This window comes from Pteronotus mesoamericanus, unplaced genomic scaffold, assembly GCF_021234165.1.
Source record: "Pteronotus mesoamericanus isolate MK-2021 breed Mesoamerican mustached bat unplaced genomic scaffold, CSHL_Meso_final contig_75, whole genome shotgun sequence".
NCBI lineage: Eukaryota > Metazoa > Chordata > Mammalia > Chiroptera > Mormoopidae > Pteronotus > Pteronotus mesoamericanus.
The window spans coordinates 4720103-4745065 of NW_026555249.1; the positions used below are offsets into that span (position 1 = coordinate 4720103).

Here is a 24963-nt window from a genome sequence, read left to right on the forward strand (position 1 = left end):
GCCAACAGCAACCAAGGCTCAACTGCAAGAGGAAAATGTACTCAGCCCATGCAAAGGGTGCACCTTGAATACGCAGCTTGGGTGATAAGGGAGGCTGTGTCGCTGGACCCTACAGGACACCTACTACATTAGGCCACACAACCAAGACACAGTCAAAGCAGCTCTACCGAATACATGGAAACAAACTCAGGGAGGTTGCCAAAATGAGGAGACAAAGAAACGTGGTCCAAATGAAAGAACAGATCAAAACGCCAGAAAAAGAGCTCTAGCTGCTGTGGCTCAGTGGATTGAGTGCTGGTCTGCAAACTAAAGGGTCACCAGTTCACTTCCCAGTCAGGATACATGCCTGGGTTGCAGTCCACGTCCCCAGTATGAGGTGCGCAAGAGGCAACCGTACATTGATGTTTCTATCCTTTCTCCCTCTTTTCCCCTCTTTCTGGAAATAAATAAAATCTTAAAAAGAAAAAAAAACTCCAGAAAAAGAGGTAAACAAAATGGAGATAAACAATCTATCAGATGCAGTGTCCAAAACACTGGTTATAAGGATGCTCAAGGAACTTAGGACCTCAGCAGCATAGAAAAGATCAAGTCAAAAACAAAGGATATAGCAATTGAAATAAAGAACAATTTACAGAGAAAACAGTAGAGAGGATAAAGCCAATTATCACATCAATAATTTGGAATGTGAGTAAAAACAACCAATCAGAAGAACAACAAAGAACCCCCCAAAATGAGGATAGTATAAGCAGCCTATGGGACAACCTCAAGAGGTCCAACATTCATATCATAGGGGTGCCAGGAGAAGAGAACAAAGAATTGAAAATCTATTTGGAAAAAATGAAAGAAAACTTCCCTGATTTGGTGAATAGACATGCAAGTCTAGGAAGCGCAGAGTCCCAAACAAGATGGATACAAAGAGGCCCATGCCAAGACGCGTCATAATTAAAATGCCAAAGGTTAGAGATCTTAAAAGCAGCGAGAAAAGCAGTTACCTACCTACAGGGGAGTTCCCATAAGGCTGTCAGCTGATTTCTCAAGAGACTTTGCAGGGTAGAAGGGACTGGCAAGAAATATTCAAAGTGATGAAAAAGCAGGGACCTACAGCCAAGACTGCTCTACCCAGCAAAGTTATCATTTAGAATGGAAGGGCAGATAAAGAGCTTTCCAGACAAGGAAAAACTAAAGGAGTTCATCATCACCAAACCATTATATGAAACGTTAAAGGGACTTATTTAAGAAAATTGATGGTTGCCAGATGGGACAGGGTTTTGGGGGAATGGGTGAAGAGATGAGGGGATTAAGAAGTACAAACAGGCAGTCACGGAACAGCCATGGTGATATAAAGTACAGTATCGGAAAAGGAGTAGCTAAAGAACTTACATGCATGACCCACAAACATGAACAATGGTGGGGGATTTCCTGAGGGTTTAAGGGGGTGTAAGTGAAGGGACAAAGGGGAAAAAAACATCAGGACAACTGTAATAGCACAATCAATAAAATATACTTCCAAAGAAGTTGTTGCTTTTTGCCAATTAAAAAAATCATTTAAAATGTTGACTTAAAAAATCAAGTATGGTTTGCTATGCTGTTAATTTTGCATTTTTAGTTCTAGCTTATTCAAAGAAATAGAAAAAACAGCGAAGACAAAACTCTAATTTGGAATGCATTATATAATTGGCAGTGGGTAAGAGAAATCATGTTTTCTTTGGTATTATATTAACTTGAGCATGAGCATGCACTATTAATAGGGAAATGAGTATGAGAGGCAGAGAACAGATAAGTAAATTAGCTGCCAAAACGATTGGTTCAAGAATGCATCAGCAGGGTGATAACCAACACTGCTTTTGACTAGAGAGTTTAGTTTTCTTTAGAAATTGTCAGAGCAGCTCTGGCCAGATGACTCAGTTCTTGGAACCTAGTCCTGTACACAGAAAGATTGTGAGTTTGATCCCCACTAAGGGGATATATGTAGGTTGTGGGTTCAATCCCCAATGGGGGTACGTACGGGAGGCAACCGATCGATGTTTCTATGCCCACCCCCCGACCCTTCCTCTATAAAATCAGTAAAAATATATCCTCAGAGGAGGATTAAAAAAAAAAAACTTAATTGTCAAAGCAGAAGATACTACAGAATCTTCACGTTATTTCAGACAAGATGGTTAATGTGGGTCTATCCACAGCTATGAAAACAATTAAGCCATAAAAAATACTGAAAAAATTATTTTAGTAAAAAATTTAAATGGTGCCAATTTTATATATAGATGAGGACACCCAAATGAAATGCAAAATTTTGAAACATGATGAAAACATTTTTGAAACTAACTGCAAGAAAAAGGGAAGAAGCCTGGCAATGTGCTGAGCATAAACGCGAAAACCTCTTAATTTCAACTGTCACTTCAATTGATGGGTGATCTTTAAGTTAAGCCACTCTGGACTTCAATTTCCTCATCTGAAAAGTAAGAAATATTAACACTTTCCCTTATTCCTCTTCCTCTTGTTATGATTTTAAACAGGAAAATGTGTAAAGAGACCAAGCATATCTTGTCTTCAGTGCAACGAATGTCAGTTCTGTTCTTCTCTGTTAAGTAGAACTGTGAAAAACAAATTTCCAAAATTTTACTGGGTGACTTATTAGTCTTATGAGAGTGAAATGAGACCAAGAAATAATAAAATTTAAAAAAGAAAAAGGCTTGTCCAAGTGACAAAGACCGTAAATGACAAACCTGGGACAAAAGCCTAAGAGTCCTGTTCTAGTTCCCCAAAGGTCAGCTCCCAGAGTCTCCTGGTCCTCTAAGAGTCCAGAAGAAGATTGTAACCCAAGAAAGAAATCGAACCAATATGGTATTGAAAATTTCTGGATATTATGTGCCCAGGCAACAAACATTTGTCAGGAATAAGAAGATGTAAGTACCCAATACTTTTGAATATAGTTTTACTAAAGCATAAGTCATTTCAAAGCAAAAGTAGTTTATGATGTCAATTCTGACATATAATACATTTAAGTCATTATATGAATTTAAGTTTTTATTTGTGTATTTCACTGTAGTGCTGTGACAACAAAATGACATCTGTGTACCAGAGCATACACACATCAACAGTAAGATGTAACTTTTTATTACACCACTGCTAGAATATTTAGCTTTTTGTAGGACATATAAGCATGTAAGATGGCCACACCAAATAATTTTCTGTTTTTTTCCCCTTAGATAATCTTAATTTTTTTTTTATCAGTAATACTTTATCAATCTCACTGTTAATAGAACTGTAAATTATCTGGGCGATGGGGTATGGGGATGGGGAAAAGAAATTATTCAATTTTGTTATACTGTAACAGAGTAATCTCACATACGCCAATAAGGAACTGTCATCATAATTAAGGGCTAGTTACTGTTGTTAGTCACACAATGATAAAGTTCTTTTCAAAATATTGGTTAGCCCACTTATAGTATGAAAAATGCCCTCTTCACATACACAGAAGAAAAAAAATATTCAGAAAGTTATTTTTGGCCTTGCTATGTCAAAAAGTCAACTGTACAAAGATCTACGTGTGAAACCTAAAATTAATTTTAAAAGTCTATAAAAACAAAAATGTCATGCATTTTTTTTAATTATGCAGAGGCTTTAAAACTGTTGCAAGACCATATAGTATATATTAGCTTTTATACTGCTAATGCACAACTAACAGCAAACTTGATTAGATTAACAGAAATCTGTCTTAATTACACCTTTATATATCACACTAAAGGGACAAATGTCACAAGATCTGCAGAAATATTCAGTTCTGAGCACTTAAATGGCAGGGTAACTTCTTGTGTTGTAATCCATCACATATAGAATAAAACAAAGGAAAAAAATTCTGCAGTCTCACATTACAAAAACAAAAATGTACTGCTGTAAAATATTAAAGAGTAAAGGATATCATCTAGAACACAAAGAACTAGTGTCAAAAAACAAAACTTCTAAATAAAAATCTCAAAATACACATAACAACTGAAGCACAAATACTGCATTAAATACAGTAAAGATTTAATAAGACTAGTTAATAAAAGACACAAAAATAGGGGGAACTAGGGAAACCAGTAAATAAAACCAAAATAATAGGAAAAAATCTGAACCACTGTTCTCCCCCTAGTTGGAGCACAATCATGGGGGTTGTCTTTCCATTCATATAATACCTAACACTGTACATGAAGATTTTAATGTCACAGAAAAACTTGGTTCTTCTATGAAATTCTTGATACATTTTTTGAAGTATACATTATTATGAATGAAAAACAGCCAACAGATGGGCACCTATTATTTTAACACTGCAGATTCACAGAAGCTTTTTAAAAGTTATCATAATCTTTTTTGTCCTTTTTCCCTTCAGCTTCAAATCCATCAACTCCATCGCTATCCCTTCTTCGTTTCCTGTTGTTGTGGATGTTAAAACGTTGGCTCATTTGGGGTAATGGATCCATGCCTAGAACTTTGTGTATCTGGCGGAATGCAAGGAGTCTCAATGCAAACTGCAACAAAAAGGATCAGAATTTAGAGTTAATTAAAAAAACCAAAGTAATAATTATTTTTAAGTTTACACCCCCATAGGCAAAAAAAGCCTCTGTTTAATGAAAGAAATACCTTTAACTATTAGTTTCATAACTGAAATAGTCCCTATGTTCTGTTGTTTTTATCGGCAGGCTTTTCTGTGTGCATGCTAATTTTTTTTTTTAACCTAACTTAAAAAATAAATCTTTAAACAATTTATATTATGTTCATTTTTTTAAAAAACCACCCTGAAACAATATAGAGCAGGAGACAAGCGTCTCATTCATTGAGCGAAGCCCTCTTTGGGTCACAGTCACCCATTTCCCCACTGTGATACCCACGGGTGCAGGCTCAGCACCAGAAGCGCGCGCGCTCGCTCTCTCTCCCCCCTCACCCCCAGGTTTACAAAAAGAGGATCACACTTCTTCAATTTGTTACTTCACAAACATTACATGGCTATGTATACACAGGAATATGTTAGGCACCGATGGCACAAGGTTCCATGAAATCTTGAAACTGAAGGGACTTCTGAGACATAATTTACTCTATTCCTCAAATTTCTTAATATGTCCCTGAAACTAACTTAAGGAAGTTTTATAGTCATTTCATTAAATGGCAATTTAACTATATGGTTATGAGCCTCAAAATAATTGGTTAGACTATTTTCTGAGACACAGGTGATATAAAATTCAACTTCCTGAAAACCACTAGCCTACTTTTCTGTTTACAGATTTGCCTACTATGGACACTTTACACAGAGTGGTATGGCTTTTGGTGTCTGGCTTCTTTCACTCAGCGTAAGGTTTCCAAGGCTCATCCACACTGTCGTATGTATTAGCACGTCCTTTTAATGGTTGAGTAATATTCTAGTGTGTGGATATACTATATTTGTTTATCCACCCATTTCATTCATCAACTGATGAACATTTGGGAAATTTCTACTTCTCAGCAATTACACATAATGCTGCTATGTACATCAATGTACAAGTTTTTGTGTAGACATGTTTTCAGTTCTCTTGGGTATATACCTAGGAATCAAACTTTTTTCAAAATGGCTGCTGTACAGACTATTTTTAACCCCTCTTAATTTCCTTCAGCTGAGACAGTACATTCAGTACATTTCCGGAATCAAAAAATGGAAAGCTATAGCAGTTTTTATATTGCTTGATATTTTTTTCATTCTTTCTTTAGGTTCACTTTTTTTTTTCCTTTTGCATAATTCTTCTTCTAATAGGATTGATAACTGATAATGATAGCCAATATAAAAACTGTACAGTGAAGGCTGACATGAAAAAAAACTGAGTCATTGGAAATATGGTTTTGGAGGAAAGCTCTCCAGATTATCTTGAATCACTGGAAAAATAAGTGAGTCCTAGAGCAAATTAAGCCTATTGTTGGAAGCAAAAATGACAAAACTGAAGCTATCCTACTTTGGCCATACTATGAGAAGGCGGCAGGAAAAGAGAAAGACCAAGTAAGAGATGGATTGATTCTATAAAGGAAGCCATAGGCATGAGCAGGACTGTTGAGGACAGGACCTTATGGACATGACTCATTCATTCAGTCACCATTCATTGAGTCTGGACTCAATGGCAGAAAACATACACTCTATAGTTATATACATTAACTCATTTATTCCTTCCAACAATCCTGCTTGAGGCAGATACTGCTCTTACTGTATTTTACAGATGAGATGGCAGACCTGGTATTCAAATCACAGAGTCTTGACTCCAGAGTGCACTTTTAATTCCTACATTACACAGCATTTCCAGAGACAGGAGAAGCTATATTATAACAATAATTACCATAAACCACAAAGCACATCAGTTCTGTACAACCAGATGCCAGTTTCTCTACTGATATTGACATATACTCTAATACTCAGATTTAATGAGGCACTGAAAACACTGTTCTATTTTTATATTTATAAAGCACACTTAATCACATACACAGTTAAAACAATACAATTTCAGATATTACTGAAATCTAGTTTAAATTATAATACCCTGTAAAGACTTACTTATTAAAGCATAAAAATGAATAGTATACAGTATTTATTCTAAAGGACAACTATAAAAAACCAAAACCTTAAGGCAGCAACTCAACAAAGCTTTGGGATTAGGAGCACATTTTTACCTGCGCACTGGATGTGATGTCTTCACGCTGCTGGTCGGTCATTGTTGCCAAGGTATCAAAGGGATCCTTCTCACAAGGATCCAGAAGTCCAGGACTACCTACAGCCATCACAACAGTGAGAAAAAGCATTAGCTTTTTGTAAAAGAAAGAAGAGTTCTTACTGAATTCTCAAACACAAACATTAAAAATGAAGTAAAACTTACCTTTAAGAATAATCCCTGAAGAAATGCACTCAAAAACTCTTCTCAGTGCATCTCCAGGGCTCTGAGGACTAGAAGCACTACTGATTGCTTTCTCTACTAGTAACTCCATAGCCTAAAAATAAAAACATATAAAATGTGTTTCAAACAACTTACAGATCAAACACCAAAATGACAAACTTAATTAAAATTAAAAAATTTAAAGACTGAAAATGTTACATAAAACAAATCATAAAAACAAAATAAAATTGCATGTAATATAAAAACAAAGTTAATAAAACAAGTAATGAAAACAAAACTCATGAGGCAATATAAAATTTACATTTTAAAAAGATTTTATAATTTATTCTTAATGAAGAAAAACAAAATAGATTGACTTTTTTAAAAAAATAAATTATTGCTAACCTTTCCTACTAAAATAGGACAGTCCTTAAAATTCTTTACATATTTAGAGCTCATATACATTCGTTTTTTAATACCTACATACTGACGATACATAGTAGGGAGTCACAGGAGGCCAATCCTCTAATTAGAGAAGACTTGGTTTTTTTCTTTACAAACAATGTATAGCATCTAAATTTTTCATTTAATGAATAACTGACCTTCTATTATCCCTAAGGAAAATACAAATTATGCTTTCACTGTAAATTACATTTGAGAGAACTCAAAAACTAAATCAATGAATAAAAGACAAAGTAAAAGTACAGACTTAGAAAGCAGCCAATCCAATGAAGTATTCTGAAGGACCTATTAGAAAATTTGCTTTCATTTAGATTTTAAAAATTGAGATGTAATTCCCATGAAAACATTCATTCTAAAGTTTAAAAGTTTACAATTCAATGGGTTTTTATTTTTTCTCTTTTTGTTTTTAAAGATTTATTTTTAGAGAAAGCGGAAGGGAGGGAGAAAAAGAGGGAGAGAAACATCAATCAGTTGCCTCTTGTTTGTCCCCCTGACCGGGGACTGAATCCACAACCTAGGCATGTGCCCTGACTGGGAATCGAACCAGTGACCTTTTGCTTTGCAGTATGATGCCCAACAACTGAGCCACAACGGTCAGGGCTACAATTCAGTGGTTTTTAGTTTATTTACAAAGTTATCAAAAATCTGCTTACTGACTGACTTGAAGAAGTCAGAATTTGTGATTTATACTTGCATATAAAGGTGGATACAAACTAATTAAAAACCAAGAAAGAAATTATTTATGGATTATTTATATATGAATTATTTATAACCACTGTCTAATTCCAGAACACATTCATCACCTCCAAAAGAAACTCCATATCCATTAGTAGTCACTCTCCATTCTCCCTGTCCTCCATGCCCCTGGCAATGACTAAATCGCTTTCTATTTCTATAGATTTGCGTATTCTGGATATGACATACAAATGAAACCATGTAAAATGGGGCTTTTTGTGTCTGGTTTCTTTCCCTTAGCATAATGTTTAAGGTTCATCCATGTTGTAGTTTTTACCAGTAACTTAAATTTTAAACAAGACCACTAATAACAATTCAAAGAAAGTAAACAGACTAGAAATATAACGAAACCCCTAAAATAATACTGAAGCTGAAAATGCCTTAGTGAAAATCCATTTTTAATTGCCTGCTTAAAAAGCTCAGATTTAATCAGAGGTAAAACACTGTCAGGTTATTCACTCTAAAGCCATTACTCAGATTTTTAAAATAAGAATTCTAAGATGTTGGGCAAGTGAAGAATGCAGTTCCAAATAAATTAGGAATAGATTGTAAGAGAGATGGGAATTTAAAAAACTGCACATTAACAGCAGTAAAAAGACGACAGCTGGGATCCTGGAAGTGTAGCTTGGTTGTGTGGAGCGTTGTCCCCATGTACCAAGGTTGTGGGTTGATCTCGCTGGTCAGGACACATACAGGAATCAACCAAAGAGTGCATAAATGGGTGAAACAGCATTTTGATATTTCTCTCTCTACCCCCGCCTCTAAAATCAATTTTTAAAAAAATGATGGCAGCATAAGAGACCGGAAAAAAAATTAAAATGAATGCTCATAATGATAAATGTAAATCACAACTAAAAAAATCAAGATGGTTCAATTTTTCTAGTTTAAGAATGCAGAAGATGTTTAAGACATTTTAAAAGGATTTTCATTAAAAATTTTAGTATGTTAAAGAATTAGCTTCAATTTTCCAGACGAATCTATGCATGTATTAAAAAAAAATCTCTTCTTGCCACACTAATCAAGTACTATTTTAAGATGACCAATAGAGTGTGAAACCCTGAAGGATAAGGTCAATGTCATATATTTTGAATGCTAGGCCCACCATTAATGAAAATATTCAGTATATAGAAAATACTCAGTAAATATTTGTGAAATAGAATACTTTAGGAAAGAATGTGAAAATAATCCTGCTGATAGAAGAAATGAAGGGTAATAAGGGTAATTATTTATTGACATTGTGTTAAAAATATAAAATTGAAGTCATAAAATATTCAACTTTCCATAAAGACCTCAAACTTTTACCAAGTACCTTTAGAGAATGTTAAGAGAAAAATAAGTATTAAATAATTACCTATAATCTGTATGTCAAGATAGAAAATGTGTTTCAAGTAATTCAAAGCTTTTTTAAAATCTGCTTATTGACTGACCTAAGAAGTGGGAATTTGTGATTTATACTTGCATATAAAGGTAGATACAAACCAATTAAAAACCAAGAAATAAATGAATTATTTATGGAAAACAATAAGTTAATATATTTAAACACACAATGAAACTAAGTCAGCTATCTGAACTTCTAAGATCATTTTCTGTGATGCAAGCAATTTAAAAATATTAATTTCTACAGAACATGGTTATTCTCTAAACAGATGTCTATAGTTAGGAAAGCAACAAAAGTAGAATACATGTGGTTTATAAAATCTGAAATACACATTATGTGCATTCAAAAGCAAAGGATAATATCAAAGATTAAGATTCAAATTAGGGAAATGATATTTAGGCTGTAATGTAAAGGGTCTTGGTGGCTTACGTTATTTAAGGAGAAAAGCGGCTCATGTTAAATGATTTGAAAGAAATGACTGCAATATTTGTTTTTAAAAAGTCACAGAACATATTTTTCCTTCCAATCTCTAGTCGTGTATTTTTCAATTATTTTTTATTTATTGATTTTAGAGTAGGGGAACAGAAAGAAACATCTATTTGTTATTCCATTCTTGTATGTGCCCTGGCCAGGGATTGGACCCACTAACCTGGCGTGGATGACACTCTAATAACCTCAACTACTTGGCTCAGGGCCCCATCTCTAGTAGTATTAAGAACAATAGTATTTATTATATGGCAGGCACCATGCTAAGCACTTCAAATGAATGATTTCATTTAATTATCATAAATAGATGCTATTAGACCACAATTTTAAAGATTAAAAAAGGAAAACTTAGAGAGGTTAAGTAGCTTGTCTAACAAGGTAAAAAGCCTAGGATTTTATCCCAGGGTCTCTCAGACTCTTGTTTTGGTTACTAAAGATTTGAATGGGGCTATTATACTGAAACAAAAGCATAAAAAAAATATTTAGTACAAGCTATTTATCTGTAATGACCGGAAACCACTGAACTATGTAACACCAGGAATTCTGGTTAAATAATAAGAGTAGCACTTATCCTCTTACCATTTTAACTTACATACTAAGCACTGTTCTGAGCCTTTACATACATTATTCAATTTTAATCATCACAATCACTGTTAGGAGGTAGAGATGACTACCATTCCCATTTTACAAATAGTTTGTTATTAAAATAGGACTTTATGAATACTAATACAATCAGCAATTGTATATACAAAAGCCACTTCTATATTCCAGTTGACATAGGGAGTATAGGTATGTGCATGACAGACTTCTATTCTTAAACTTACAGGATATTTTGTGTATTATATTTATGCACAGCACCTTATTTTATAGTCAACAGTTCTTATTAAAAACTGTCAAGTCTTGTGAAAAAAGGTTTACTCACAGCTACTGATGATTTGGGAGTGTGTGGGCATTTAGGTACATGGTTTTAATTAAGGAGTAGCTAAGAGCTGAGTTATTATTAAGCTAAAGTGAATGAGGTGATAAAGTCCAAGTATAATCTGCTGGTTCTTTTGCAAGCTAAGAGAATGTCAGTTGGTTGTCCTGAGAGGTTAGTGTGCTATCACTTGTCACTGGTTCTGAAAGTGACAGGCAGGAACTCTCTTACTGTAAGCCACCACCACTAAAATGTGAATGATATGTGTCTATCTAAAATACTCTTCAGCAAAAGAGGTTATGGAAAAAAAATTAAAAAATAATTTAGAAAATAAAATACTCTTGAAAAACTTATAAAATATGTGGAAAGAAATGTTAAATCACGTATTTCACTTGCCATTTGAGCAGAAAGTGTAATTATATTTCTCTCAGCCCCTTCTTTGGTAACTGTTTATTTACATTTAAAAAAGTGATGTAAAATTTACCTAACATATAATTATTTTAAAGTGAATAATTCAGTGGCATTTAGCATATTCACTATGTTTTACAAGTACCACCTCTATCTAGGTCAAAATGTTTCTGTCACTTCAAAGTAAACCCCCTTAACCATTAGGCAGTTTCTCCCCACTCCCCCTCCTTCCCCAAACCTATGGCAACCACCCATCGGTATTCTGTCCCTGTGGATTTAGTCTGGGTATTTCATACAAATGAAATCATATAATGTGTGACCTTTTGTGTCTAGCTTCATTCACATTTTGGAGATTCAGCCATGTTGTTACATGTCATTTTTTTTGTAAAATATTCTTCATCCTAATACACAGTTAAGAAATATACAATAAACATTAGAAAATTAACTCTAAGCCTTTTGCAAATTACAGCAGATATACCAACCTAAAGGAGGTTTAGGTACTACATAACAATTCAGTTGTCAAACCAACCTGACAATAGAACGCTATTTGTATTTTCTTTACAAGAATTCAGGACAAAAGAAGAACTAATTTGAAGGCAGAGTACCAGTTTCAGTACTCACCACAGTGGTAAAAGAACAGCCTTAAAAAAAGCAGGCATTGTTACTTTTTAGTCAAATTAAGTAACCTGAATGCTAAAATAAAATTGACAATAAAGTTCGTAAGAATTTCAAATTTCCTTTATGAAGATCAAAAAGTCAAGTCACTCTGTGGTTAAGGCAATAGGAAAAAGCAACCCAAGCAAAAGTGTAATAATAGCTTCAACAAAAGGCCAGTAAAAGAAAATTTCCAAGAAACTGAATAGCTTGACCAATTCTCTACATAGCTCCTAACTTGGCCTTCTAGAGACAAGATGTCGGTGTTGTTGGCAGTTGAATGAAAAAATTCAAAAATATTTCACCAAGGACTTCCCAACTCAGAGACGTTAATAACAAGTCATGTTGCAGGCAGTCCCAAGAGAAGAATTTTCTGTAAAACCCCCTTCTGACCACCTTCTATCTCATTAGAGAAACGTAAAGTGATAGAATTAACCATCCTAAAGAATCTTGCCCTGGCTGGTATGGCTAAGGGGATTGAGTGCCGGCCTGAACCAGAAGGTTGCTGTTTCAATTCCCAGTCAGGGCATGTGCCTGGGTTGCGGGCCAGGCTCCCACTAGGGAGCAATCAAGAGGCAACCCCACATTGATGTTCCTATCCCTCTCTTTCTCCCTCCCTGCCTCTCTCTCTAGAAATAAAAAAATTTTTTAAGGAATCTTTGTGGAATTGAGGAAAGTAAGAATAGAAGAAACCTAATTATCCATATCTAATTATCTCTAACAATAACTAGACATCTGCCTAACATGCAGATAAAAAAAATAAGGTAGTGTCTTCAAAAGGAGTAAGAGTTAGAGAAAAAGTGATATATCAAAGATGGCTGTAAACTCTCAACAAAAGTCTCCCAGAGTGACTTCATATACCCTCTACCCCCTCTTGGCTCAGAGAAGTGTAAGTTGTTTCTGAGATGAAAACAAATACAAGCACAGTGAACTCTGCATAGGCAAAGATGCCAGGAGCCCATCCTGGGTTTGAAATGTGAAGCCTAAAGGCATGCAAATGGAATCCACCTCATAGAGTACCACAGCGCACTTGAGCAAGACACAGGAGAAAGCACAACCCATGCCTTTAACAAGGCTGCATACAACCAAATCTTACTTCTTTCCATAAGCAATCCTCCAAGCAGAGCTCACAAGTGAGAAAAAGGAGAGGTATTTAAAAACGTGTGCAAAGATTCAAAGCAATTCTTGTTGGGATGTCTCAGCACAAAAAGCTGACTTTGTAATGGAGCTGGTGATGCTAAATACTAATGAGATGAAACACAAAAACAAACCCATCATTGTATTTGAGTGAAACAGCATGAATAGTTGAAAAATCTATCTTCTATGGACCCTGGGTGATAATCATGAGTTAATACAACTTTATCACTTGTAACAAATGTATTGCTCTCTGGCAAAATGTTGATGGGGGAAGCTGTATGTGGCATAGGGTTGAGGGAACTCTTTTATATTGTACTTTGCTCCATTATTCTATGAACCACTACTGAACTAAAAAAATGTCAATTAAAAAAAAAAAATCCCCTCTGGTCCTGGCTAGGTAGGTCAGTTGGTTAGAGCATCATCCTGACACATTAAGGTTGCAGGTTCGATTTCTGGTCAGGGCACATAGAAGAAGCACCAATGAATACATAAATTAGTGGAATAACAACAAATCAACATTTCTGGGAAAAAAACACCACTCTGGAGAATCTGAATTTAAAGGAATAAAGATATAATTTGCTAATGTTTTAAGGTATAAAAAAACTTGATGAACACAAAAAAACCAATAAAATTAAGAGCTCAAAGTTGAGATGAAAAGATTGCAGAGCTAATAAAGAAAATTGAAATTCAAAATATTATTACAGAACTAGTAAATGAATTATAAATAGCACAAAGATTAGGACACAGCTGAAAATCAAGTTATTGCCAAAACGACAATCACAAGGGAAAAGAGAACAAAGATTAAAACAATCACAGAAAAGACAACAGATATGCAGGACAAAGGCAATCCACCATAAGGATAATTATTTCCCTAAAATAGAAAATCGTATTGATCAGACATAAGAAGATTGTTTTTCCTCCTTAACTGAAAGAAAAACCAAATCTACAGGACAAAAAAAAAAATACTGAACAACAGATACCAAGACATAATTTGGCTAAATTACTGAAATTCAAGGATAAACAAGGAATTCTTTCAGAAGCCTGCAGAAAAAGGGCAAAATAGTTAAACTGAACTTGGAGTTAGCAATACTCAGTGCTGGAAGATAATGGAGTGACACAGGAAATGGAGAGGAAAAAACTGACCTAATAATGTAATGGCAACTGGCAGATTCTCAAACATGAAAGAAATTAAAAAAATATAAACTTTTGATAAAAACTATCTGATAAAATGTAATCAATCAAGAAATGAAAAGGAGAAACCCCAGTAAAAAGACCTAGTGGTTGGCACTGAACAATTTAAATACAGAACATTAAATAATCACAGGGAATAAGACTACAGAAGGTAAATATAGTTATTTCTACACTTCTAAGGTTTAAAAAATAGTGTGGAATCAGCATACATTAGGATAAATAAATCAAGAAAAACAAGTTTAGATACGTTACTCAAAGAAATGAAACAAATGAAACAAGAAAAAATAAAAAAACCAAAGGAAGAAGTAGAAAGTATATAATAATTTTCTCAGTTTTTATAGATGAGAGACATTATAATGTCTGTCAATTATTGACGGACATTAATTAAAATTGTTAAACAGATGAATGAGAATACCAAATGAAATTAGAAAGGCAACAACTACATGTCTAAATAAAACATTCATAAAAACGAACAAGAAAAGAAAAAGATAAGAATTATGGCATAGGACAAAAGAAAACAGAACAAAAAAGTGAACAAAATCATACCAGACAAATGCTGACAAAAGAAAAACTCAAGTTTCGATATTAATGTGTGAACAGTTCTTAAGTCATGGCAGAAAGTGTTAAATGACAGGCCCTTTGTAACGCCAAGGTGTTGAGATTCACAACATAACTATCCTAAGTGTTTATGTCCCCCCAAAAATCACTGCAACAAAATAATAAAGCAGAAGCTGTAGAAAATACAACAGAAATAGAAACACAATAGAAGCAGCAGATTTTAATTTACTTTATTCAGTCCATGAACAGATGAAGGGAACAAAAACACATGTAAGGAAAGAATACAGAAGATACAAACAAAATGACTCATGAAGTTAAACTAAGAGGTATATATTTATATGCTATATGTTGAGAATACATTTTCTAAGTTCCTAGCTTATAAAAACTATACATGTTATTAGACTACAAAGGAAAAGTTTAAATTTAAAAAATTGTAAATAGCAGAATTCATTTATTAGATCACATGGCTCTAAAAACCAGAAGTTATTTACAAAAACAAAAGCCACCCTTCTTCAACCACGTAGAATTAAAAAAATTCCCTCCACACCACTCTTAGCTTAAAGACAGTATCAGTACATTTTAGATGGCATAGAAAATAAACAGAAAAGTATTACACATATAGCCAAAAATCAGTGATGGGCTTTGAATTACAGATTTAAAACCTCTACATAATTAAAGTGTGAGTGAATAAAACAAGTATCCAACTCAAGAAGTTTGTAAAAGAATAGTAACAATACAACTAAGACAAAGAGAAATCAGAATTAATGAATTATTAAAGAGGAAAATGGTAGATCAGGCAGATAAATCCAAAGAGCTGATTCTTTGGGGAGGAGAGGAAAAAAAAGAAGATAAAATCACTGCCTACAAAAATACACTAGGAAAAATTTTAAATGTCAAAATACTGGTATTTTGGTGTGTTTTCAGCTACTAAAATTTTGGTGTACTTTATGTTATATATATAGAGAGAGAAATATAATAATATGATTTCAAAGATCAGCCAGGAGCTACGCTTATCTTCTCTGACTCTCCCAGCATGCCATGACTCATGCCCCCATAATTCCTTTCCCCTGTGTACCCCCTCGCCCCTTCCTAATTAGTTCTAACAGCTCTGCACCCGAAAGGAGAGAGTGCCCTATGAAGTTGATGGCTGTCTCTAATAAATCAAAAAAATAACGGGCACGGCAGGGCAGGGCCATCTGCATGTGTCGGGCTTCCAGACTCCTCCACCAGAGGCTCAGAAAGAGTGCCCGGACAGGCCATTCTCACAAGTACTGAGGACTGGACTTACTACAACAGAAAAAGCCTCAAAGGCACCTAGAATTAGAGGAATGAAGCTGAAGAAAGCCGGAAATAGAATGATGATGTGCGATGCTTTACATTTTTATAAATTTTTAACATTTAAAGTTATAATGCTTATAACTATTACATGGCTCACCCCTTCATACAATCACATCAAAATTACACCTAAAATGACAGCAGTCACAAAATACAATCTAACAAATTGTTTCAAATGAAGTTAAAGACAACCAAGCACCACCAGGGCCATCTTACAAAAAAAAACCCCAAAACAAAAAACAACAACAAAAAAACCCACCAAACTTTTTGGCCAATCCAATGTACACTGAGAACAACACAACATGACCATGCAAGATAAAAAGTTTACGCGACTTCTGGTCAAGATGGCAGCATAGGCAGACCACGCTCGCCACATCCCACAACCACATCAAAATGACAACTAAAAGATAGAACAGCCGTCACTCAGAACTGTCAGAAATCGAGCTGAATGGAAGTCTGGCAGCTACGGAATTAAAGACACCATATACATCCAGACTGGTAGGAGAGGCACAGATGCGGAATGGACTGGTCCCACACCGGTGCGTGGTGGGTGAAAACTTGGGACGCTATCTTGGGAGCAAGGAGTTCCAGTCCCACACCAGGCCCTCAGCCCGGGGTTCCAGTGCCAGGAAGATAAGTCCCCACAACTTCTGGCTGCAAAAGCCAGTGGGAGTTGAATTGGTGGAAGAAACCATTGGAGCCCCAAGCAGTTCCTCTTGAACAACCCACACAAGGACCACCTTACTCAGACTCACTCCCTCTAAGCTCCAGCACCAGGGTGGCAAGCAGCTTGAGCGGCCCCAGTGGCATAATGGGAGAAACTGAAGCGTCTGGCATCAAGGCAAGCAGAGGCCATCGTCCGTTTACTGAACCTTCCCTGCAGAGCACGCAAGGTGGTGGCATTTGTGAGACTCCGTCAACCTGGCTATCACTATTTACCCAGCCCTGGAGAGATCCGAGACTCCGCCTCACCAAAGTTACTTCTCCATATGAATGGCTGGTCTTGGCTCGTGCTTCACAACTTCCTAAATCCTATCAAACAAGCAACAGCTGGCCTCAGTGAGCCTCAGGCCCGGCACTAGCAACAGCCCGCCTAGATTCACAGCTTGGCTCCCCCTGGGACTCTCCAAGCCCAGCACAAGGAGCAGCCATCTCAGATTGCTTTACCGCTCAGGCAGGGCGGCCCTGAGCAAAACACAGGCCGGGGCTCACCTTGCCCTACACTACTAGGAAACCCCACGGCCAGTGCACCCTGCGGACAGCTACAGACCACATCAGAGCTCCACCTCCTTGCCCCTGCACAGCTGATCCTCCACAGAGGACAGAGGGTGGAGGTGAGTGGTCACAGCCAGTCCTTGCAGCTGACTGACCTGGGTAAACCCCTCCCACTGATCTGCCAACAGCAACCAAGGCTCAACTGCAAGAGGAAAATGTACTCAGCCCATGCAAAGGGTGCACCTTGAATACGCAGTTTGGGTGATAAGGGAGGCTGTGTCGCTGGACCCTACAGGACACCTACTACATTAGGCCACACAACCAAGACACAGTCAAAGCAGCTCTACCGAATACATGGAAACAAACTCAGGGAGGTTGCCAAAATGAGGAGACAAAGAAATGTGGTCCAAATGAAAGAACAGATCAAAACACCAGAAAAAGAGCTAAACAAAATGGAGATAAGCAATCTATCAGATGCAGAGTTCAAAACACTGGTTACGAGGATGCTCAATGAACACAGCAAGGACTTCAGAGAATAAAAAAGATCCAGTCAGAAACAAAGGATACACTAATTGAAATAAAGAACAATTTATAGAAGATCAAAAGTGAAGTGGATGAAGCCAAGATTCAAATCAATTATTTGGAACATAAAAAAGCAAAAACAAAAACAAAAACAAAAAGAACAAAAACAACCCCCTCCCCACAAAACAAAAAACAAAAAAGAAAACCAACCAATCAGAACAACAGGAAGAAAAATGAGCCCCCCCCAGCAAATGAGAATAGTCTAAGCAGCCTATGGGACTTCAAGTGTTCAAATATTCGCATCATAGGGGTGCCAGAAGGAGAAGAGAAAGAGCAAGAAACTGGAAATGTACTTGAAAAAATAATGAAAGAAAACTTCCCTAATTTGGTGAAGGAAATGGACATGCAAGTCCAGGAAGCACAGAGTCTCAAACAAGATGGGTACAAACAGGCCCACTCCAAGACGCATCATAATTAAAATGCCAAAAGTTAAAGAGACAATCTTAAAAGTAGCAAGAGTAAAGCAGTTAGTTACCTACAGGGGAGTTTCCGTAAGACTGTCAGCCGATTTCTCAAAAGAGACTTTGCAGGCAAGAAGGGAATGGCAAGAAATATTCAAAGTGATGAAAAGGAGGGACCTACAGACAAGACTGCTCTACCCTGCAAAGGTATCATTTAGAATGGAAAGGCAGATAAAGAGCTTCTCAGACAAAAAACTAAAGGAATTCATCGTCATCAAACCATTATTTAATGAAATGTTAAAGGAACCTAAGGAAAAGATCAAAACTATGAACAATAAAATGGCATAAATACAAATCTATCAACAACTGAATCTAAACAAAGTAAGCCAACAAGAGGAACAGGACAGAATCACGGATACAGAGAGCATTTTGTTGGTTGCCAGATGGGAGCAGGGTGTGGGAGAATGGGTAAAGAGGTGAGGGGACTAAAAAGTACAAATAGGTAGTTATAGGATAGCCAAGGGGATGTAAAGTACAGTACAGTAAATGGAGTAGCCAAGGATGATCATATAAGCATGATCCATGCACATGAACAATGGTGGGGAACTACCTGAGGTGGGGGGGTGGTTGCTACATGGAGGAGGGGCAAAGGGGATAAATTGGGACAATTGTAATAGCATAGTCAAAAAAAAAAAACCACAAAACACTGCCTTGACAGCTACAGAAAAATCTATTAAAAATTTAGTGATTTCTGATCACAGATAAATACTGAAATACCCATTTGTCATTTTGCTCCTATAAGGCAACTGCTATTATTGGCTAGTCTAATCAATCAGACAAGGAAAAATTAAAAATAGAAGAAGTAATAATAAATATGCTGCAATATATTTAAAAAAAAACACACAAAAACCTATGTTAGCAAAACTCTGCACTATCTGGCTGAACTGATTGATTTTTCCAGGAAGATAAAAGTTACCAACATTAACCCCAGGAGACAGAAAAAATAGATTAGTCACAGTCGGAAAAAAACTTAAAGACACCACACTTCAAAAAAGATTTGAAACTAATGATGTCTCATGAATTCTATAAATTGTAAAGGAACATATGATGTTTTGATACCACTAAAACAGTTTCAGAGCCTAAACTCTAAAGAAAGACCAAAGCTTCCAAATTGTTTCTATAATTAGTTCATTATTATTTCGAAGTCTGACCAAGAGGACAAACATAAAACTATAAAAAATTATTGTGTATCACTGCAAATTCTTAAATTCCTATCAGCAAACAGATCTTAGAAAGTTCATTAAGATTGTTCAATACTATATGTGACTCAACTCTGGAATGCAAATGGAGCTAACTATGAAAACACCTATTTGTATAGTATATAACAATAACAGATTAAAGAAAGAAAGCTATGAATTCGTGACAATAAACCTTGAAAATTTATCTGATAGAGTTCAATTTCCATTCCTAATTCAAAATTACTTTGCAAATGAGGGAAAGATAGATACTTCTAACATGATAAAGTATCCCAAATAAAAGGCTATGTATCACACTTAACACACTAGAGGCATTTTCAATACAATTAGGAATATAACTTTCCCAGAAAATTATTATTTATTCCTTATTTGTTGTAGAAATATAATATCAATTAAATTAGAAAAAGGAAAACATTGAGGGGGCAAAATATCACTTTTAGATATGATTGTAAGACTAGAAAACGCAAAAGAATCACATGAAAAAAACTATTTCAAAGAAAGAAATGCGGTCAGGTGGTGGGTTACAAAATAAATATCCAAAGCTAATAGCTTTTAAAGACATTATTTTCATTTATTTTTAGAGAGAGAGAAAGGGAGGGAATAAAGAGAGGGAGAGAAACATCAATGTGTGGTTAGCTCTCACATGCTTCCTACTGGGGACCTGGCCTGAAACCCAAGCATGTCCCCTGACTGAGAATCGAACCAGCCACACCCTTGTTCACAGGCTAATGTTCAATCTGCTGGGCCATACCAGCCAGGGCCCAAAGCTAATAGCTTTTACATACATAAACAATAACTAGAAAATACAATATGAGGAAAAAGCCTCTGAGATAAAATACTCAGGTACAAAAAAACAAAAACAAGTAACACGTACACCTTATTCAAATCTGAATAGGTACATAAAATTAATTTCAATAAGCAGGACATCTCATACTCTTTGCTAAGAAGAGCTAATATTACAAAAGTCATGATATTCCCCAAATTAGTCTTTTAATTCAATGCAGTCTTACTCAGAAAACATTACTAGAACTTTGGAGAAAATGAACAAAATGGTAGTTAAGTTCATTTGGAAAAACAAACATGTAAGAGCCAAAAAAATTTCTCCTGTGCAAAATGGTATTTATTATGGGAAGCAGAGAATGGAGAGGACAATCAGCACATGAAAACACACTATGAAGCTTCAATAATTAAGAGTTTAGTACAAGAGAAGAAAATGGACAGAGAAAGACAACTGCAGAAGTAGGCCCACAGAGAAGGAACTTTGGTTTATGATAGGTGTCTCAACCTCAGTGCTACTGATGACCATTTTGACAACCAAGAATATCTCCAGACATTGCTAATGTCCCCTAGAGGGCAAAACTGCCCCTGGTTGAGAACCACTGGTTTATAATGATGGTATTTTAAAGTGGGGCTTGGGAGAACAAAGAGTCATTATTAAATAGTTTAATACTATTGGAATAACTGGCAACTGGTCTGGTGAAACACATAGCTGGACCTCCCTTTCATTCATTTATAATTTTTAAATTAATCTTTAATTTTACAAGCAATAGATGCATATTTTATCCTAGTAAAAACCAAACATCCATTCCTCTCACTCCTCAGAGACAACCACTAGTGAATTGGAATACATCCTTCTAGGAGCTTTAGCTAGGCTTTAAAATATATATGTGCATTTGTAGAAAATATAATTTATGTGGGGGAAAAACTCTAGAAGAAAGCACATGTGAACTAATTTATAACCTAAAATATGCAAGAATTTTGTAAATAGAATATAAAACCTAGAAGACATAATAAATTAATGTTAGAATTTGTAAAAATTTAAAAACTTTCATAGAGCAGGAATTACATAAAGTTGAAAAGCAAATAAATCAGAAAAAGTGATTTTCAATACAGATAAGAGCCAACTTCTTATAGAAAAAATATAAATTATTTAGAAAATGATGATTAACAAAGGAAATGGCAGTTAAAGAGAAAAATAATTATAAATGCCACCAGTCACTCAAAGAAATATAAATTATAAAATAAGCCCTGGCTGGATACCTCAGTTAGAGCATTGTTCCAAGGCAACAAGATTGTGGGTTCAATCTCTGCTCAGGTCACACACAAGAACCAACCAATGAATACATAAATAAGTGGAGCAACAAATTTCTCTCTCTCACAAATCAATAAATAATTCTTTAAAAAAACAAACCCAAAACAAAAATTACACACCATTTTTTACTTATTATATTGTTAAGAAGCATGATAATATCCCACAGTTAGCATAGGTATAAAGGATCATTCCAACAGTTTTTGGAAGTTTTAAATGATCCAACTTTCTGGTGAACAATTAGCACATGTTCTTTGACCTCTGAAACGCAGCCCTAGTAATTTATCACATGTACAATACTCACAAAAGTTCAACAACTATATGAAGATTTAATAGCAGAACATTACATACAATCCCAATGTCCATCAAATAGGTACCAGTTAAATAAAATACGGCACGTCTATGCAAAGGGAATACCATGTAGTCAATGTAGAGAATAAGGCAGGCCTGACTGTGCCCTTCTCAAAGAGCTCCAGGATGCACTTTGATAAGAATAATGCAAATAATATAAATAGCATGATTATTTCTGTGAAGGAAGGAAAGTGAGGGGAGAGGGAGGGAGGAGGGGAGGAAGGAAGGAGGAAAGACAGGGAGGAGGGAGGGCAGGAGAAGGAAGACTTAAGGTAATACTGGCTATACAACTTTTACTAACCCAACTCTGGAATCAAAGGGTTCAATTAAACTTTTGAGTGAATTCCTTTCTATATGAATTTGTTCTATTCAGGAACCAAAGAAGTTCAAATATCAAACAAATACTTGTATATATATATATAAAAAAAGAAAACATATGTGATGTATATGTATGTCTCTTTTCCCTGGAAGAAATAACAGATTGTTAAAATATAATCTGCCTTTAAATGATAAGGTTTTTATTCCCTTTTTCATACCTTTCTGCATTATGTGAATGTCCTACCACTATACATTATTTTTGAATAGTGTATATTTCTGTATTTTTAATATTCCTAACCTTATCTATCATTTAAAAAAAAAAGTAAACAGAACCCTGCAAGGGAGATTAATAGCTCTCACTTTTAGTCTTTGTACCCACTAGGTATGTAAAAGCCAATTAATAACTGCTGTTAAGAAACATCAAGTGCAGTTCTTTAAATACTAAATTCTCAGATAACTAAAAACCTCCAAATTTCTCACTAGAAGAGGAAAGAAACTTTATTTAGGAAATGAAAATAAGTAAAGATCAGACTATAAAAACTGCAGGAACATTTCCTAAATATTCACTTTTTGACACCATATAGTTACATACTACTTACCCAGCTTGGAAAATCAGACCAAGTTGGAACTCGCTGACAAAGGTCCCGGAGAATACGTATGATAATCACACAGGACTGCAGACCATTAGCTCTAGCCTTGAGAGCAACACAAAAACCAACTGTATTAATCTTAGAAATATTGAAAATATCCCTTGATGAAAAAAAAGTTAAAATACCACTGTTCAATGGAAGCTCAGATAAAAATAAAACAAAAATAATCATTCTTGAAATTGGATTCAATGAGCTGCCATTTACAGCGATATTTTATGCCAGGGTTAGTATTTAAAAGCTGGTATTTTAGGTCAAAGTAAACAGATTATACAAGAATAATATTTCTTGATACCCTGTGAACCTTGACCTATAATCATTTAAATCAGTAAACTTTAAAAAATAATCTGCCTACATTAGAAATAAAAGAAAAAGTAAAGAGCTAAAAAGTTTGTCTAGGGACTGAAAGGTTAAGGAAATCTGTTTGGTTTCCTTTCTGTGCCTTTGCATGACTGCAAAGTCACTAAACCAAACAGCTGCTTCCTCACCTTTCACTCCCTACACTTATTAACTTAGAGAAAGAGGGGGGAAATCTTAAAACTATACACAAAGCTTTAAACACATATTCCATTATTTAAAGCATAGTTAATCTGCAGCCTTATGGAATATAATATATATACACAAACATGTGATGTTCCTAAACAAGTCAACTTTAAATATAGCTACTAAAAATAAAAATAAAAAAACCCAAACTATAAAACACCCTCAAAACTTCTAAATTCATTGTCAAATTAATAGTAACTGCAATATGCAGATCTTCAAACCCAGCCTTCTATGTTAACATAGTTTCTGAAATTTAAAATATTGTTGCTTGGGCAATCTTTTGAAATGTTTAAACACAGTTAAACATGTTGTACTGAACTACTCTCTCATAAGGCTACAATAAAAAAGTAAAATGATGTTCCGAACCTGGAACCACTTAGCGTGGCGTAGAGCAGCCAGAGCGTCAAGGCATTTTTGCCTGTCCAAGACGTCCGGTGGGTCTTTCACCATACCCGAGGTTACATCTAAAATGGATTGAATTGGCAAAATGCAGTGAGGAATGGGTGTTTGACCAGGTGAGCAAGACACTTCCTTAAAGTAGCATCAGTGTCACACAAGCCATTTGAGAGTTTATCAGAACTTTAACATACCCAGGAAATTCTTTTCAACAAATTTACATAATCCAACAGGATGATCAAAAGGAGAACTAAACTCTTAATTTAAAAATATAATGATTTCTGCAAATATGAGCCCTACCCACCAAAATAAATTCAAAAGGAAGGATTACTGGACACAGTGCACCAGCACAAAGATGACAAGACAAGAGGGAACACAAAAATCCACCTTAATAAATGAGAATGTACAATAAACTACTGAGTTTTATTCAGTACTGTAAATGGTCATAGGTTATTCTGGGGCTAATATAGCAAAGAATTAATGATAAATATGGAATGACAACACAGTAATAATCATAGAAAAAATAAGCAAAAACTGGCATTTCTATGAATTCAAGACTCTCTTCCACAAGGAGCTTTTTAGCTGAAAGGGAATATAAAATGCCCTTTAACATCCAAAGTTCCTACAAAGTGTTCCAAAGAATAACTGGAAAGAATGGGTAACAAAGAAAAGGGAAAAAGGAGCTAGCATAGTTAAATAGAGTAAATATAGAAATAGAAAAGATGAAGTAAGCAAATGCTTTGATAATATGCAGGGTCTAAAGGTTATTACAACTGATTTTAAGCATATTATTGTATTAAAACATAAATAAGCTAACATAAAACTTGGGAAGAAAATCTGAACCTAAACCAGGACAAGAGGTTAACATATTCACCTAAACATATCTGTAAAACTGTGTTTAAATGTAACAGTAAATTTGCTAATCAAACTATTCACAAGTAAATAGCAAGAGAGTCCATCAAATTCACAACTCTTGGTGATTTTAACAGTATAAATATTTTCTAAATATAGGGAAATGATATACCAGGCAAGTGATCAATGG

General features: G+C 35.2%; 1 protein-coding gene across 3 annotated transcripts in view; it reads right to left on the reverse strand.

Moving 5' to 3' along the window:
* Positions 1–3006: 3006 nt before the first annotated feature.
* The window catches only part of ZFR (zinc finger RNA binding protein), a 74834-nt gene continuing 52877 nt past the window's right edge, over positions 3007–24963 (reverse strand). For 2 of the 3 annotated variants that reach the window (XM_054583916.1, XM_054583915.1), the window contains 5 exons: positions 23892–23989; positions 22935–23030; positions 6867–6978; positions 6664–6761; positions 3007–4508 (listed from right to left, as the gene is read on the reverse strand). In XM_054583916.1, the coding sequence (XP_054439891.1) occupies positions 4329–4508; positions 6664–6761; positions 6867–6978; positions 22935–23030; positions 23892–23989 (584 nt within the window). In that variant the 3' untranslated portion in view covers positions 3007–4328. Of the gene's footprint in view, positions 4509–6663; positions 6762–6866; positions 6979–22934; positions 23031–23891; positions 23990–24963 lie in introns of those variants that run through there. The other variant, XR_008530033.1, reaches the window with a different exon arrangement.